The sequence below is a fragment of the Plodia interpunctella genome, chromosome 21 (assembly GCF_027563975.2).
Source record: "Plodia interpunctella isolate USDA-ARS_2022_Savannah chromosome 21, ilPloInte3.2, whole genome shotgun sequence".
Taxonomy (NCBI): Eukaryota; Metazoa; Arthropoda; class Insecta; order Lepidoptera; family Pyralidae; genus Plodia; species Plodia interpunctella.
The window spans coordinates 6032666-6051634 of record NC_071314.1 but is presented as its reverse complement, the minus strand read 5'-3'; the positions used below and the strand labels follow the sequence as shown (position 1 = coordinate 6051634).

The following is an 18969-nucleotide window of genomic DNA, read 5'->3' as shown; positions in this document are numbered from 1 at the left end:
GTTGTGTAATGGCAAGTAGAGATATGGATTTAGTCATATCCCTACACGGATAATGTAGACGTATAACAATAATAAACAAATCTCTTTGTTTTTGGTGTCTATCGTTTTTAACCCCCGACGCGAAAATGGGAGTGTTATAAGTTTGACCGCTAAGCGTGTCTGTCTGTCTTTGTACGTGGCTCATCAACGGTTGAGCCAATTTGGATACGTTTTTTTTCATTTCATAGCTAATTTTTATGCGGTGGTTCTTAGATATGTTTAATCAAAATCGGTTCATCCGTCCAAAAGATGGAGCGAAATGAATATTAAGTCGGGTTTTTTTAATTTGTCAAATAATAATTTGTGTTTATAATACAAACAATTAACTTCGACGAAGTAAGTCGAAAAAATTTGATCCTGTTATTTCAACCTGTTAGAAATTTAGAAAAAAAAGGGAAAGCTAAAATCTACTATTTAATGGTTTTAACAACACACTCAAAAAATATAAAGATTTGTATGGGTCAAGTGGCCGGTATACGTTCCTCATAAATTAGAATTTGTATCAAGACCAAAATAAAAATTAAATTAGACAAATGGTGAACCGATACACTGAAACTTGAAACAATTATTTATTTCCCAAATTTTTATCCAACCGAACGAAATTCCACTAAATGTCAAACAAATAAATCCTGCGCTCTCCACTCGGATATATATCTTTGGGAACATTTAATTATAGGTGGGTACGATAGTGTGGAGAAGGAATCGATTGATTATCTATAAAACTGGAAGTCAAATATTTTAAATGGATATTATTATAACCGTAATTAATTCTACGACTATAATAAATAAGTAATAATATAAATAAGTTATTTAATAAGCAACTTAGGTAATTTTCAAGGAGATGAGTTTAAAAAAAAGCAGCATTTCAAAAGCATATAGCATAATCCTTTTGTGTGGTGAATCAATCACGTTTATATTTTTCTGCTTAGTAAAAATGTTAAAATTTGAATAATATAAGATATAGGTAATGTTAAGAATATTATAAAAATGCTGACCAAAGGAGAGGAGGTTTTAATATATCAATAGAATAGGCAAATATAGAAGTGGAAACATAAGAGAGGTATGGCGGTTTACAGAAATTTCATCTAGATACTTATCAAGTCCTTTCAATCGTAAAAAGCATTCTCCACATTTTATAACCTCTGTAAAGTTATGACGTGGGGCGGGAAGTGACGACCTGGTGGCGACGTAAATCAAAATACGTCGTTCAGGAAACACTGATGGCCTCTCAGACCATCAAACAATGATATCATACCATTTATGAGTGTTAAATTGCATTGCAGGCGCCAACAGTCGGTGAATGTAATAGAGACATTCGTGGCACATACATTAACTGCCAAACTAAACATATTTCCTTGTGTTTACATAATTAAGAACTAATATTGAAGGACTAGTGGAAGAGTGTAATGGAAGTTCAAGATGGTTTAGTCTGGTTAATCGAAAATAATCTGTTGATTGCATACCCGCTCTCTCTCGATATTTCGCAAGCTGGAATTCATTTGAGCTCGCCAAAAGCTTTAGTTTTAAAGCCAATGAAAACGCGTATGCGTACGAGTGCACGCATGTATTGTAATTCTTCACAATAAACAAACATCGCTACACGTTCAGTCTGCAACCGTTGATCTTTAACCGTTTCCCTCTCAAAAAAATATTTCGCCCATTACAAATCACCCGCGCCCCTCAGACACGGAATGCGCCCACGTCGGAACTGAGACGGATAAATGAGCCCAATTAGTGCTCGCACGCCTTGCGGGTGTTGCGCACGATTTGTTACATATTTCCATGTTAGGGTTGTTCGAATTATGATTTTCATGATTCTTAAAACTTTCGTACGTTCCGCTACTTCAACTTCACTTGCGCTTTGAAGAATGCGGGCTACTATACACAATATCGCCAAACCACTGCATAGTTTGTATGAGAGAGCTTTTATTTGCCGCAATTAAATACCACCAATGTATGCCGATATTATATAGCCGCCATAACAATAAGCCACAACGGCCCCAAAGCTCGCGATGCATACTCTGTGTGAAATAATTTTAATCTTTTTTTTTTTTCCTAAACAACTTTTCCAGCCTGCCTTATAGGTATTATATTTGCAAACAAAAAATATTTGAATTAAAATCCGTTGCAAATGTTTTAAAGATCTAATCTAAGACTAATAGGGACAGACAGCGGGAAGCTACTTTGTTTTATACTATTCTAATGCTATGATGTTACGGTTAAAGAATAGAAACTTTTATTTTCATACTGAAACATCATAATTTAGGCGTTTCATACCAAACTGATGAGACGCAAAACAAGAGCATGTGGTGGTTGTGGTGTTTACATTATAAAAACTTGATTCGAGCCCTGTGAGAATAAAATGTATGTTCCTGTAAACAATCGCAAATGGTATACCAACTCAAACTTGTTTCAGTGCCCGTCGATTATATGTGAAAAACGAAACCGTTCAAATTTAAATCGTTAGTTCAGAAATGACTCCTTCACTGGCACTTTTTCACGTTAAATTTTATATTATACTAGATGTTACCGAGGCTTCGCTCCCGTGGGAACTTTGAGATAAAATATAGCCTCTAACAATCTTGGATAATGTAGTTATCGAATGGTGAAAGAATTTTTGAATTCGGCTAGGTAGTTTCGGAGATTACCCGCTTCAAACACACAAACTCACAAACACTACTATTATAATAGGCTGTGGCTTATATTTTTTCTCAAAATTCCCACAGGTGCGAAGCCCCGGGCAACATCTAGTATATATATACTTTTAAAATTCGTCTTTAATGTCAAACAATGGACAGTAAAAGCTTGAAAAAGACATCGCGAGCAAGAATATAATTATTTGTTAAATACAAATGTTGTATTACCCGAATAACAAACCGTAGTTAAAAGTAAACCAAATTTCTAAACTTCAAATTGTAATGAATGGACGTTGCTCGTATAAAAATGGATTTGTTTGTTTTCAATATCATCGGGAACTCGTAAATTACATTGTAAATTGAAATGAATCGCGTCTATTTTTGACACCCGCTGCTGTACAAGTGTAGAGGATATATCGCAACCCCTTAGTAAATCGGACTAAGAATTTTGTGTAGTAAAATATAAATACAAAATAGGTGAGCACTTCCGAAACTTGGTAGCTTTATTGATTGGTGGAGTAAATAAAGAAATAGTATATTTTATAAATCAGTTTCATTTGTTTTGTATATGTTATAGTAATAAAAATCTAGACAAAAATATAAATAAAATAGCTATTATAATTTGAATTATTTTGATTTATATTAATTTGATTTAAATGTGCAATTTACGTTTGCTGGATAAATTCCGTACAAGAAATATTCCTATGTAGAGAAAAAACTAGTTTTACACAGAGCGTTAATTTAATCGTAAACTAAATCATGTGCGTGTGCTCTGAGGGCCCACTTCTAGAAATTGTATTAAATTATGCTTGGGATTTAGTGAACATTCCAAAAGAATTTTGAAAATTGGAATTACATATTGTGAAAGCCGATATAAGCGAGTTACGATGTTTTACGAAAGGCCCTCAGTCCTCATAGTGTGGTCTGAGGGCCCATCTGTATCTCAAAAACTATACATGCTACAGATAAAGTTTTTACCCCAAAGTCTAAGGATTTGCATAACACAATTTGTGAAAACAACATATTATCGTAAAACACTGTCCTATATTATACAATCTTCGTGTGAAATTGGCCCTCAGACCACACGTTCGTCAAACTTTCTAAGCCGATTACAAGCGAATCATAATATCATTGTATACGTTCAGATTTAGATTAAACTTATAAATAACCACTGTTGAGACGATATACCGAAATAAACTCATTTAACAAAAATTTTAACACATAAAACAATTTTACAAAATTGCTTAACATTACATATTTTTTAAACCCGTTTCGGCATCGCTCGGGTGAATGTAAAAGAACAAGCTTTTATTACTAATCAACGGCCAGCCTAAACCATAGAAGCTATAAACGCGAAATTTGGGCAGTAGCTTTAGGTTATTACGTAGTGCTCAGATAAGAAAGGAATTTTCAAAATTCGACCCCTAAAGGGGTAAACATTGGAGGTAAAGTTTGTGTGAAAAATAAAGAAAATCTTTAGTGACCTACTTGATAATTGGCATAAATGCTATGCAACAAAAATAATAAAACCCGTGTTTCAGGATTTTTTCAAATTTGACCTTTAGGGTAGTTAAATGAGGGTTAAAAGAAATAGCGAATAATCTTATTCAAAATTTTGTCAATTAAAAATATGAGTAGACAGCTCAGCGCTAAACACCATTGAATTCACGTTGTTACTGAAACTGAACTTCAATTATTTTGAATTAAATCTGATTATCCATATAGAGTGATTTTTGAGAAAGTTTTCTTATGGTTTTACCCGAGCGAAGCCGGGACGGGCTGCTAGTATGTTATAAATTACACCTAATCAGTAATCATAGTATCTATTGATGAGAAAATCCCTGCAGTCGTTTTAGAGTTGATCGCGAAAAGACAGACGCGGCAGAGGAATTTGTTTTGTTATATGTTACCAATTTAAATTGCCACTCCGCTTTGCAATGGGGCAATCGTGTGGGACCGTCTTCGGTGCGCGGCGATAACCGCAAAACAAAATAAACTGTCCGTGTGTTTGTTATTGATATTTAATTTTGAACGTCGTAATAACTTCTTTGAAGTACTATTGTGGATGTCGGTCTGTAGTGTTGATGTTAGCATTGGATATTGTTTGATTTGATTCCAATTTTTCTTTCCGCTTGTAAGTAATCGAGATTTTAGGAATCCATGTCTACGTGGTTTCTCAAATACATGATAGGGACCAACACTGTTCAAATTAGTTTCTTTCAGTATTTCTTCTCAGCAGTGGTCGTTCTGAAACGCTAGTAGTTTGGAGCTTGTGAGAAATAACTATAAATATAAAAATTGACATTGCTGGTTTTCAATGCGATGAATTTTTTCACACTCATACTTGTATTTATTGTATTTCACAAAATCAAATCATTTATTCATAAATTAGGCCTTCACAGGCACTTTTTCACGTCATATTCTAAATTAAATGATATTTGCCAAAGCCACATACTACTAGCATTTCGGAACGACCACTGCTGAGAAGAAATGCCGAAAGAAACTCATTCAAACAGTGTTGGCCCCTATCACTCCGGAAGGGCTTACCATTTTTTAAAAATAAATGTACGTATAATTTTTTATCAGTAATATAATAATGTAAGTACACAATAAAGTACATGGTCAAAAGGTATACTGAAACATATTATGATTGTGATTGAGTGCTGATTAAAAATATTTAAATATATATATATATATATATATATTAAGACTTAATACTTTTCAGTATACTGTGACTTTAGTACAAGCAGTAGTTCTAGTAATATTTACCGTTAGAATCTTAATCGTCATGAGTCATAACCCATCAGAGTCTCCTAAAACAAAGTAATCCTGTTAACCCGTCTGGATTATCCCGGATTCCCGTATGATGCCTAAATACTCCCACAGACCGACCGTATATAGGCGCCGCCGGCGCATACAAGAGCCGCGTGTATATTGCCAGTTAGATTTATCCAGAACTTTCGCACTTTGTAATTTCACCACTATGTCCTAATTTGTTGAAAGAAAATGAAAACCCGTATTCCTTTTTTTTTCGTATTCCATTATCAGTCTTCAGGCAATGATGCTGAGTAGAAGACACTAGGTTTTTTATGAAGGGAAAATAAAATATTTATAGTAGAAATCTGCATATTTTTTAAGGAAATCGGAAATTTTGCTGAAATGCGGTGCAGTGAACACTAAATAGGGAATTTTGGAAATTCTAGCCCTAAGGGTGTTAAAAGTACACACGAGCGAAGTCGTGGAAAAATCCTAGTTGCAAACAAAAAAGAAGTAAAAAAAATGTAGACCATCGTATTTACTTATTCAAATTGGGATTTTTTTTAATTTTAACTTTTCGTCAGTTTATCCAAGATTCGAAAAAAATAGCATAATCTTCAGTCAGAAATAGCCTTAATTTCGATGTATACGATCGTCACTTATTTGTTTTGTTTACCGTACGCCAAGATCCGTTTTGTTTCAACATCTCCCACTTTAAACGCTTTGCGTTTAGTTTATTTTACCGTGAGAATTTTAACGGAATGTCAACGGGTACTTATAATTATTTTGTAGGTGGTCCATATTAAGGGTTCTTTTTATAAATAACATAGGACATTCGAATATATCATTATCCCTGTTATTTTAGTTCATTAAAACCTCTTGAAGGTTCTTCAATTTTACTCTCTTCATAAGAGTAAAGTATGATTTATTTTGTCTTTGATTTGATGAATTAATTCAAAAATAGGCCTTCGCTCCCGTGAATTTCGGGATACAAACTGTACCCTATGTGCCCGTGAATTTCGGGATATAAAGTACTTTATGTGTTATTTCAGGATATATTCTACCCGTGTACCAAATTTCAGAATAATCCATCCAATAGATTTTGCGTGAAAGAGTAACAAACATACACACATACAACCTCACAACCTTTCGCATTTATAAATTAGTAGGATAATTAGGTATTTTGTCATTGTTACAATTAAATACATTTGCAAAGAAAAAGACATCAACGCGCAATAAAACAATTTCGTTTTTTTCAGTACAGAAAGTCTGTTTTAACCTTTTTATTATATTACTAGCTTTCCCGCGGCTTCGTCCGCGTTTGTTTCATAGACACACAAGAATTCTAAAAAATATACAAGACGACTCTTCTCTTAAGCCCATAAAGCACTTATAATTATTATTCTTTAATATCTCCTATGTACAGACATTAGCCCATACTTCCTCTTGTTGACGACCTCGCTGGCGTAGTGGTAAAGTTCTTGCTACTGAAACGAGAGGTCCCGGGTTCGATCCCCGGTCAGGCCACGATGGAAAAATGATATTTTTCTAATTGGCCCGGGTCTTGGATGTGTATCTATATATGTATTTGTTATAAAATATAGTATCGTTGAGTAACACAATTCTCGAACTTACTTTGGGACTAGCTCAATCTGTGTGATTTGTCCTAATATATTTATTTATAATTTATTACTTTCAGTTTTATTGTATATGTATGATTAGTAGAATTAGTAGGAAAGTGATCCATACAAAATCACACAGAAAGTAATTTACGCTCATTTGTTTCCCGCTCAAACAAAACGCTCTGACAGTTTTTTCTCAAGAGAACGACCATCGACAGCCAACATCTGACGGCCGTCAACTCATCGCTCGACGACTGACGGATCGCTCTAATCACTTATTTACGACAAGAAAAGCAATATTTTTAGAACGAGATCGAGAATGTACTACCTATATATAGAAAAATATCATATTTTAATCTTTAAATAATTACTTTACTTTGAATAAACATAACATTTTAATAATGCAAATTATTAAGTTAGTTACAGTGTGGCGTATGGTTCCGTCCTAAAATAGGACTACTCATATCCTCCCGTGGATGTAGTACGAGGCGACTAAGGGACACACAGCATCGGCATCTGATAGGCTACAATGGCATTCCCAAGGAGGGTTAACGTCAGGCAGTAAAATAATAGAGCAAAATCATCAAATTGTATGGTTTATTTTTACGCTTTTTTGGCTTAAAATTTTGAAGATTCGGCTGTAATTTCACCACAGGCCGCCTGTCTGACATCAATCCTCCTTGAGAATGTTATTGTTGCCTATCAGATGCCTAGGATATGTGTCCCTTAGTCGCCTCGTACGATCCACGCCAGGATATGGAGCGGTCCTATCCTAGGGTGGAACCACACGCTACAATTGTAACTTCGCATTAGGTTTTTTAACTTAGCAAAGAGAATCTATAAAAAGCTATAGGGTAACATAAATCACACAATCACATATGGAGTCTGGAGCTCCACACGCACTTATCTTATCTCGCCGTGTTTTACCATAGATAATAATTATGTTTTACAAACCACTCGAAGTCAATGCATCTTAGTTTCCGATCACCTACTCCTTGGGAAGCGGTGGTGGTGTAATGATTAAGACGCCCGCCTGTGGATCAAAAGGTCCCAGGTTCGAATCCTACTCGTGCCACATGAGTTTGTATACCAATCTGACTCATATATAGTACTTTTCATCGACCACCGCACTTGCTACGGTGAAGGAAAACATCGTGAGGAAACCTGCACACTGATTGATCTTATTAACTTGTGTGTGAAATGGAGAAGGCAATGGCAAACCATTCCATTAATAATGCCAAGAAAGTTGTTGTGTGTGTTTCATTCCACGTAATAACCACGACCCTCAGCCATGAGGAATACGGCTATGAAAAGATAAATCACCTAAAGATATTCGTTTTTTACATTTTTGACTATAAACAGGTATGAGAAGGAGTACAGAATGAATTTTGCTATATATGCTTAATATTACGTACAGTGCTGTACATATTACAAACACTGCCATGTCTGTCTGTATGTTCGCGATAAACTCAAAAACTATTGCTGCACGGATTTGTATGCGGTTTACACCAATAGATAGTGTGATTCCTGACGAAAGTTTGGGTGTATAATTTATTACGTTTGTACCCGAGTTGTTGTTGTAGTTTTGTAATAAAAATATATGTGTTTACATTATTTTCTTAGAAAACTATTTAAACATAATTTGATTAATAAAAAGTACTTACTCTATGTGTTATTCCAGATTCTAAACGTGTACCAAATTTCATAACAATCGATCTAGTAAATTTTGCGGGAAATAGTAACAATACGTCCTCACAAACTTTCACGTTTATAATATTAGTAGGATTGATTCTATCGCCGTGTCTCTTTAACTGTACTGTGTTGTACTGTTTTGTTCCTCTGTGTGATATTTTGCATACTTTTTTCTGTTACTAACACTAGTTTTAAGTTACTTTATATATTACTAACAATATATGGATTATGTCCGAAATAAACATTTTATTATTATTATTATTTAACTATGTAATAGGTATCTAATAAAAATATCAATAATATATTTCAAATTAATGAAAATATTCGTTACAAAATCAAAATGGTTGATTCGTTCTAACTTTTAATGTTTTTTTAATGCGTCTGAAACGCTTCCATGTGTGGTCGGAAGATGACGATGCTAAACTGAAATGTGACAAAAAACAAACAGACAGACAAAAACAATTTATGTGACAGACAAAGCATCCAGTAGGTACGCACTGAATATGAGTTATTGAGTAGGATTTTTATAATATTTGTACATATATATATAAAACTGTAAGCGATCTATGTCTGTGTAGGTACATAGAATTTTTGTCTGTCTGTATATTTGTTCACGCATCACGCAAAAACTACTGGATGGAATTTGATACGGTTTTAATATTTGTATAGCGGATGGTCTAACTTAAAATCTGGTATAATCGCAATACGTTGCTTAGAACCCGCGATATTGACAATAATAAGTAATAAGCGGACGCGCGAAAGGACGGACGAAGCCGCGGGCGGAAGCTAATACATTATATTATAATGGAGATAAAAAGACATTATGTTATCCGGTACTTAAACGATTAAATGGCACTAATTACTGTCATTAATTGATTTCATTGCATTTTCAATCTAAAAATAAATTGTAAATTAATTGACTTTTACATATAATACTAGACGTTGCCCGGGGCTTCGGTCCCGTGGGAATTTTGAGATAAATATAGCCTATAACAATCTTGGATAATGTACCTTTCTAATGGTGAAAGAATTTTGAAATCGGTCCAGTAGTTTCGGAGATTACCCGTCTCAAACATACAAACTCACTAACGCTTACCTCTTTATAATAATAAATAGTATAGATATAGATTAAAATTTGTAAACCAATACAGACAATTATATAGCCGTTCCAAATTTTTTAAAAATATATGCTTCCCTATTTTTATTGCACCTTTTTATCAATTGAGCCAAGATTTTATCTGCATAATTTACAAGCGTCTCCGTATCTTGATAGTAAAAACCCTTAGCGTAGCTAATATCTGTATCTGTGTGTCAGAGCGGCCTTAAATTCTTCTTTTTTTATTCGTGTTTACAGATGGTGTATATTTTGCAATATTTTAGTTTATTTATTGATCGATTTCTGATCAAAACCATTAATTAATTTGTTATACTGAAGCTGGAAGTATTGTATAATCTCTGTGACGTAAGTAACAAAACAAATCAAAATAAAAACGAACCTTGTATCTTGTAACTGAATATGAAAATCAAATTCAAATCATTTAAGTATTTAGAAATTAAATAGTATTACATATTGAGGCACATTTTCGTCGCATTTTATAAGTAATTTCTAAAATAGCTAAACACTAATGTCAATTTTGGAACAACCACTGCTGAGAAAGAAACTCATTTAAAAATCAATGTTGGTCCCTCCTAATCATGTCATGAATGGGTTACCATCATTGTTTCTTACAATTTTTTTTTCTAATTGTATGCAAAAATAATCTAATAATGATAAAATTTTACAGATAACCAAAAATTTCACGCATATTGTTCATTTTTACTTTGCAGCAGCAACTTTAGCATTTAGTGTACTTAATAAATGCAAAAGTCTGTCTATCCTTCTGTTGTTAGTAGGAAACATAGACGTGGATCAAAGAACTTTACTTACCTTTACTGCGCTCTACAAGGAAACTGCTCACTCTATAGCACTCCACACACCATAAATTTAACGTAACGTTATTTTTTCAAAACTGCAACGTTGCATTTGCACTCAGACGCACGTGTTGAAACAGGGTTAGTTATAGCTTCTAAGAATCTATGGCTGCAGTAGATAACGTGCGCTTTTTGTGCATAGGTACGTCAACGATAAAATATGATGACGTAAAAATGTATGTGCATATAGTACTTTTAAAATGGAGAATAAAAACAGATTCTCAGAACTACTGAATATACAGAATAGAGAACTTGTTTTATAATGTAAAGATATTGTAAGGTTATTTAGGAATTAGTAAATGTCAATTGCAAATACAATTTTAATACTATAAATATAAATATATTACACAAATCAAACAGATTGAGCTAGGTCCAAAGTAAGTTCGAGACTTGTGTTATGGGAAACTAACTCAATGATACTTTATTTTATAACAAATACATATATAGATAGACATCCAAGACACTGCGCCACCGAGGTCCTCAAAGAGAATATATTTTTAATATAAAATATATTCTCTTTGAGGACTCTTTGAGGAATATATTTTTAATATAATTATAAAGAGAAAATATTTTTATTTTTATTTGTAATGGATAAAATCAATACCTACTGGGCCGATTTTGATGAAATTTGGCACAATAATAGACGAATCCTTCTGGAGTGACATAGGCAACTTTTTTATTACGGTTTTACACGAGCGAAGTCGGGACAGACCTCTAGTTTTTAAATAATTTAGTTCTCCTGGTAGTGTCCTGGTAATAATATTCATAAACATTAAAATGTTTTTATTTTATTTTTATTTTAATAATAGCATTGAAAATGTTTTGTGTAAGTATATGTCCAAATAACTATGCTACAAAACGATTAGCCAGCCGTCTAAGTGGCCAAGTTTTTTTACTCCGCTCACTACTAATTACTACAAAAAACGGCCACCCCGATAGCGCATTAATTACAATTGACATGTTTGTGTTTCTTTAGCTTTGAAGTGCTAGATTGTAACTTGATAGTAAAGACATTTTAAAGCGTTGTATTACATGCCAATTGCATACCGAGATATGGTTGTTTAGGTATTATATTATAATCCTTACAAATCTATTTTAAAACAAAGTCCTCTGCCCCTCTGTCTCGCTCTGTCTGTTTGCAATAAACTCTAAAACTACTGCAAGGATTTTCGTACGGTTTTCACCGATAGATAGGTACTTACAACCAACTTTGACAACCTCGGTGGCGCAGTGGTAAGGTTCTTGCCACTGAACCGAGAGGTCCCGGGTTCGATCCCCGGTCGGGTCATGATGGAAAATGATCTTTTTCTGATTGGCCCGGGTCTTGGATGTTTATTTATATATGTATTTATTATAAAATACAGTATCGTTGAGTTAGTATCCCATAACACAAGTCTCGAACTTACTTTGGGACTAGCTCAATCTGTGTGATTTGTCCCAATATATTTATTTATTTATTTATATTTATTTACTTAGTGTGACACCTGACAAAGGTTTAAGTATTTTTATATTTTTGTCTGTTATGATAATATTAGGCTCTAAAAAATCTGACCGTAATTTAAAATGTCGAAAAAAAACCGGCGCAAGAGACACCGCGGCATTTAAAACGTGTGATTGTCGCTGCGCTTCTTTCATCCGCGCATCTTTGTCGCGCGGCGGATGCGCGTACGTCGGCGATGATGGATAGATGAATGAACCAGAGATTTTGCATACGAGGCATTTTTAAAAGTCTTTGTTTTTTTTTTCTAAATACTTACAAGCATGTTTTGTATTCCTAGGCTATAGATTATCGCGATAAAATTTGCCGAACTTTGGCGGATTCGGTATACATTACCGGTTTTTCATTGCGATAAATAATAGCTGTAATACGTATGTGTACGCAATGCATTCGCGTCCGCAACTGTCCTAATTCGGTGATAGTGTGGTGCCGGCATAATAATTTCGTGTACGATTTTCATTTTAGGTGCTATAATTTTTGGAAACAAATGCAATTAAGTAACGTTCTCTAGTTCGTTAGATTCATAATAAATTGTAAATATTGATTTTGTAGAAAAGAAATGCATGCGAAAATAATTTTGAACACAATCACGACCGATACAGCTGCACCCGATAGGTAACTGTTTTTTTTTCCGCAAAGAAAATGTAAGAGAAGATTTTATGATTTTGTACACATTGTAAAAAATTACGTGACAAACAAAAAATTTTCTGTGGTAATTATGTAGGTAATTAAGATATGAAATACTTATTTTTTTTAAACCTTACATATCCATTTTTTTGGATAATAAGTTTAACAAAGAAGATATGATTTAGAAAAGAGTCAGTAGAGACATAGGTACAGTCAGAGACATAGGTACAGTTAGACATTTTAAAAAAGTATTTATTTATGACCTTTCAATTTTTCTTTACGTGGATGCAAGAAGGCGTGCCCTACCTTCCCTGAATTTTAATGATAATGGAAACTAGCTAAGGGAGGGGCATAAGTTCGATTCCCGCTAGAGTCCTGAATTGTCCATCTCATTATTTAAATGTAGTGGAACACGTCAGATTATAAATAAATAAATAGCAATCTGCTTTAGACATTGGTTTCATTTTTTGACAAACAAATGAAAGTGTTCATTCTAAGTTCGTTAATACTCATTTTAAACACTTTGATTATTATAGGCGACATTTGTATAAAAATATAGAGCTGAAGTTTTATTTTTTCTTAGGTATAGAGTTGTTGTACATTTTGAAACATAAACAAACTCAACGGCCCACATTAAATTAAAACACAAACCTATCTAATGTAGACTTAGAACTGTGAAAAACTATGTACACATTAGTTAAGTATGCATTATAAATAACATGTATTAGTTAGATATGCTATATAAAACTTAGACAGATCACGATATACTTGGTTTCACGAACCCCTATGACTATAGTCCGAGCAGGGACACTGCCAAAAATCAATCAACCCTTAAACACGCCGCATCACTTATCACTATCACTGACCGTCCAGCCGCTGCTGTTGCCATTCCATTCGCCACTCTTGACCCTCCATCACATCACCACTTATTTTTTCAGCAGCCACTATAAATCAGGTTGCAAGACGCGCGCGCGCACCCGAGAGTTGAGCGGGTCTGTCGTCGGCGGTTGTCGACAAGCGTCGACACGCCTCCCGCCCATTGGGAGGTGGGCCTTATTTGGGGTGTTTATTTCTGCGGTGACTGGCTGGCGGGGAAAATTGTTGTGGTCGTTTTATATTTTTTTTTTCGCCAAACGGTCGGAGCAACTGAGGAATGCGTTATATGACCGATAGGACGTGCATTGTCGCTACTGTTGAATTTTAACAAAAAAATATATATTTTACAAGATTTTTGCTATTTTTCCCACCAGTAACCTATTTATGTAGCACTTATAAATAGCTATTTATTTATTTATTTAGCTAAATACAACGGTACACAATATGTATCCTTTTAAAGTATTTAGTAAGAAATAAAAAAAATAGGCGCTTACAAAAAATTCTTAGAGAAACACAATATTATCATCCTAAACACGTTGACTCACATTCGTCAATCTCACAAAACTGCAAACAATTCCTGACAAGCGTCTTCCATCCATCCACGAACACATCACATGTTTGTTTGTTACATCAACAACGCTATTTTTATTATATTATACTTTTTAAAATTAAGTAGGTAAACCGCCGATCGCATTTAAGTTTCCTCTACTATCAAATCGATCGCAATACCTAGTCACGAGTTTGCTGATTTTCCAATTCCTAGCATCACAGAGACACCTGCCTTGGATTATCACAGTTAGGTGCACTAAATAACTAGGTCCTATATCTAGTACATAAAATCGATCGACATAAAAAATAGACAGAACCATAACAATCTTCGCAATCACATTTCATCACTCGTATCCGTATGCGCATGAGTCACTCTCAACATTCAGCGTTCAATCGGCGTGCGCTGACGATTGCTGATTTCAATCGACACCGCAGTTTCGCGCCCATTATAAACTTGCAATGTAAACAAAATGTAAGTATAATAATATTAACCTTACCACCTATAGGATACATACAGGATATTCATATGGAAAAGGTGCCACGTAGTGCCTCAAGATAAAAAAAAAATTTTCAAATTTTGTATCTTGATTTAACGACTGTCCGTCTGCCTGACGTCCGTAACTATCTTTGGGAATGCTGTTGATGCTTTTTGGCCCTCACCTGTCAAGTCTACTATATATAGTCGCCTCATTATGACACCCACGAAATGGAGGGAAGTAGATTAGGATATAAGTACCTACTCTTAAAGAGATACCTACCTAACAGTCAATACTTAATTATCGTAAATTTATTAATCCTATTCTCTACATAGAAACGGATTTTAAAAAGGTACATGCATGGGGCTGCGGTAATAAAGTGACCTACACTCGTAGAAAAAAAATCCAGCACTGCTACCTACCTATTTGTTGGTTAGAACAATCATTCTAAAGTGATTATCATAATAAATTGTATGTGGAAATACTTTTATAAGATAGGTAGATAATGGGATGGGTATATTTTCTGTCTGAACTCTTTGTAATAATTCAATCGACGCGCCACATTCGTACCATAGTCGCCACGCCACGCCAACAGTCGTCAACATAACTCAACTTTTCATACATAAAAAATAAAGTAGGTATATCTATAATTATATCTATATAAAACTACTTAGCTGTATTTCATTCATTCTAAGATATATAGGTACCTACTTTTCCTAATATTAAAATTAATGAGTTACAAGAGCGTAATAGGACGGCATACAAAAACAACAAGTTCAATCTGTCATTCTCGCGAAATAGGTACTATACTAATACTTCTATTCTCAAACATTTTAAAATAAATTACCTACATTTATTCTAATTTGCCAGTAACATATCTTTAAATGTTTTCTGTGATGGGCGCGGAGAATTTGACATATATTTTGCGTTCTTCTCTCGCATACGGAATTCAAATGGGAAAGAATGGGATGGATGCTGTGTAGGCGGAGCCTGAAACGCACTGCCCACACAGTTTGAGGAAAGTTCAATGAAATAAAAAGAAAACAAATTAACGGTTAATAGCTAGTTTATTTGCCTCTGACGTTTTAGAGACCGAGTGCTGGGATGCTATATTTTGACGTAAAAGTACTTTACGTCAAAATATAAAAAAACGGAATAGGCTTTTTTGTTAAGTAGGTCTAAAAATCATTAACTTTATATAGCTACCCAATCATTTTAAAAAATAATAGTATTTTAAAAAATCATGTAGATAGATACCTATGTACGGAGATAGGTAGATGCCTAAGTGCACTATCATATTTATTACACAATTTTATTAATAACAACTAGATGTTCCCGTGAGAATTTTGAAACAAAATATAGCCTATAGCAATCTTGGATTGTACCTTTCTAAAGATGAAAGAATTTTTGAAATCGGTTTGGTAGTTTTGGAGATTGCCCGATTCAAACATACTTACCTACAAACTCACAAACTCTTAAACGCTTACCTCTTTATATTATTAGTACATATAGATATAATCAATATCACACAATTCGGCACTTTAAATCCACGGCAAGAAGACTTGCGAATAAGTGCTGGATTTTATGAACAATATAATCCAGCCAAGTTATTATCTAGCTAGGTTAATACTTTTAAAAATATGCACTTTATAAAACAACAAATCCCCAGCACTAAAGTCAGAGAGAAAAATCAAGAGCTCTATCTATTTACGTTTATGGTTCCCGCTGGCGTTGACAGCTGTAACGACGCCATCTTCCTGGCGCGCATTTGTCTGTCATCGAGCACTAGCTGCGCCCGCCGGATGCACCAACGTTCACAGACTAAACAGAAACTCCATGAGATACCGCCAACGTGGATAACCATAGACGTTAAATTTATCTAAATATTGAATGTCTGTTTGGATAACTTGTATCCCTCTCTCTTATCTTCGCGTGTTCCCGGTTACATTCGGAGCTGTAACGCCCCAAAGCTCTGGGTTAGCATACAAAAAACTGCTATTAATTTGTAAGATTTGGCTATGATTTTATAACCGGCCGCCGCGTGACGTCAACCCTCTTTGGAAATGCTAAAAGGCTTTGTGTCCTTATCGCCTAGTACCTACTACATCCACAGGAAGAAATGTTGGTCCAATTCTAAGGCTTCTAATTATCCCCAGTGATACATTATGATGGACACCCTTGTGAAACGTAACTTTCTTTGTAAACACTTTGCTTTGTTTACTGGAAGCGCTCGTAAACTACTGTTCGCCGCTGCTGTTGGTTTTGTAATTTCTTCTAATTTTAAAATTACGTAAGCTTCAATTTTAAAACAAAAGAAATTAGACACTGGAACCGTAGAAAAAGAACGGGTCTAGGTATTCTTCTTCTTCTTGGCATGTCGATAGCAAATCTACAAACGCTAATCGGGGAGTAGAACCCTAGTGTTTAAGATTCGTGGGAAACAGTGGGACAAAATGGGTGGGACCACGAGTCACTCCTTGAGAACGTTATTGTTGCCTATCGCTACGTGTTCCTTTATCGCCTAGTACGACATCCTCGAAAGGATATGGAATGGTCCCCTTCTAGGGCGGAACCACTCATCGTTTCACTGTCCATATAAATCGATACCTAGGTATGTTGATCGCAATATGATTTGTATCAAGAACTCGACATTATCAGTCGATACATGATACATGACAGAAACTAGCATACCTGACTGACACCCGACCAAAATCTCCAGATAAGTTACTAGTCTCTATCTACATTTACTTAGTGACCGTATCCCATCATTGCACTAAAAGAAAAACGTTCTTTTAATATTGAGTTGTTGATATTCACGGATTGTGGATACTGAAAAACTTAGTACTGTGACTTAGTAAAACTATAACTAAGTATTAAAAAAAAACGGTCTGCGTCCAGAACTTTTAGAACAAAGAGACTATTCTAGAAAAATGACCGACATTTTTCGCAACTGGTCAAGCCGGTCAAGGTGTACATTATTTTTATCTGTGCAAATATAAATGTCATAAAACTATCATCGGCTTTCAGGTGAACGGCCGGGCGCGTCGTTTCACAAGATGGCGGCAATATCTCCATCATCATGGTGTCTGATGCGCGCCAAAATAAGATTATTGGAAATTTGACACACAAGAGCGGGTTTACGATCGGGGCTAGACGGTTTATGTAGATGGTGATGACGCATGTAAGTGGTCCTTGGATATTTCGGGATAGCCACCTATTTTCGTTTGTTTTTTTTTTTCACAATAAAAATATAGGAATTCTCCTCGTCACTTTTGTTCTGATAGGTACTTTCTAACCCTGTTATTCATAAAAATTTAAATAACTATCGCACTACAGGTTCTAACTGCGCCCCTGGGCTTCGCTCCCGTGTTAATTTCGGGATAAAAAGACTACCCAAGTACCCCATGCGTTATTCAAAGTTATATGTATTCTACCTGAGTCCTTGTAGATACCTATTCGAATTTCAACAATTAGTTCGATAGTGCGTGAAAGGTCAAAACATACACACGTTAGGTACATCCTCACACACTTTCGCACATGGTCGTATAAAAAAAGATCTTTTTTTATACGTCCATGCTTTCGCAATTATAATTTAGAAGGATTTGAAAGAGACAAAACATGTTTAGCGTGTATGTGCTATTTTTTTTACCTATGCTATATTTTTTATGCATATTAACAAGTTTTTTTTTTCAGACTGATTTAAACTTCACCTAGGTAATAAAATTGAAGGAATTATCAACCTTTTCATTCGTTCAGCCCAAATCGCAGTTGTTCAAAATCTTCAGATATTGGAGTAGGTATTGTTTTAATTAAGTACATACAGTATTATACATATAGTTTATTGTTCTATTTTGTTAGTAATATGTAGGTAGTATAAAATAAGTAGTTAGTATATTAAAATGGCATAGCTACTACCACAAGTTGGGAAACTCGAAGACTTAGGTAGGTATTTAGCTGTAGGTGCAATTGAAACTCAAAAATGGTAGGTTGCTAGCCTATGACTTTTAATAAGAATTTCCAGCTTATAAATACCTATTTCATGACTCGCAATTTTTTTTTACTGAGGCACTAAGCAAAGCAAGCCAAGCAGATAGGCTTAGGAAATTCTGCCTTTTCATTTTGATTGCATACTAACGCCATCTATCTGTAGACGTTCTAGTTTATCAAAATTTTCATGTGATGTAGTACGACATCTATATTTATATGTGAGTAAGCTCTTTTATTTA

The 18969-nt window shown here is 34.6% G+C and overlaps 1 protein-coding gene across 1 annotated transcript in view; it reads right to left on the bottom strand.

Moving 5' to 3' along the window:
* LOC128679360 (T-box transcription factor TBX1-like) overlaps positions 1–13852 on the bottom strand; it is a 33141-nt gene extending 19289 nt beyond the window's left edge. Inside the window, exon 1 of the mRNA XM_053761536.1 lies at positions 13709–13852. Coding sequence (XP_053617511.1) covers positions 13709–13757 — 49 coding nt within the window. The 5' untranslated portion in view covers positions 13758–13852. The remainder of the gene's footprint in view (positions 1–13708) is intronic.
* Positions 13853–18969: the final 5117 nt, after the last annotated feature.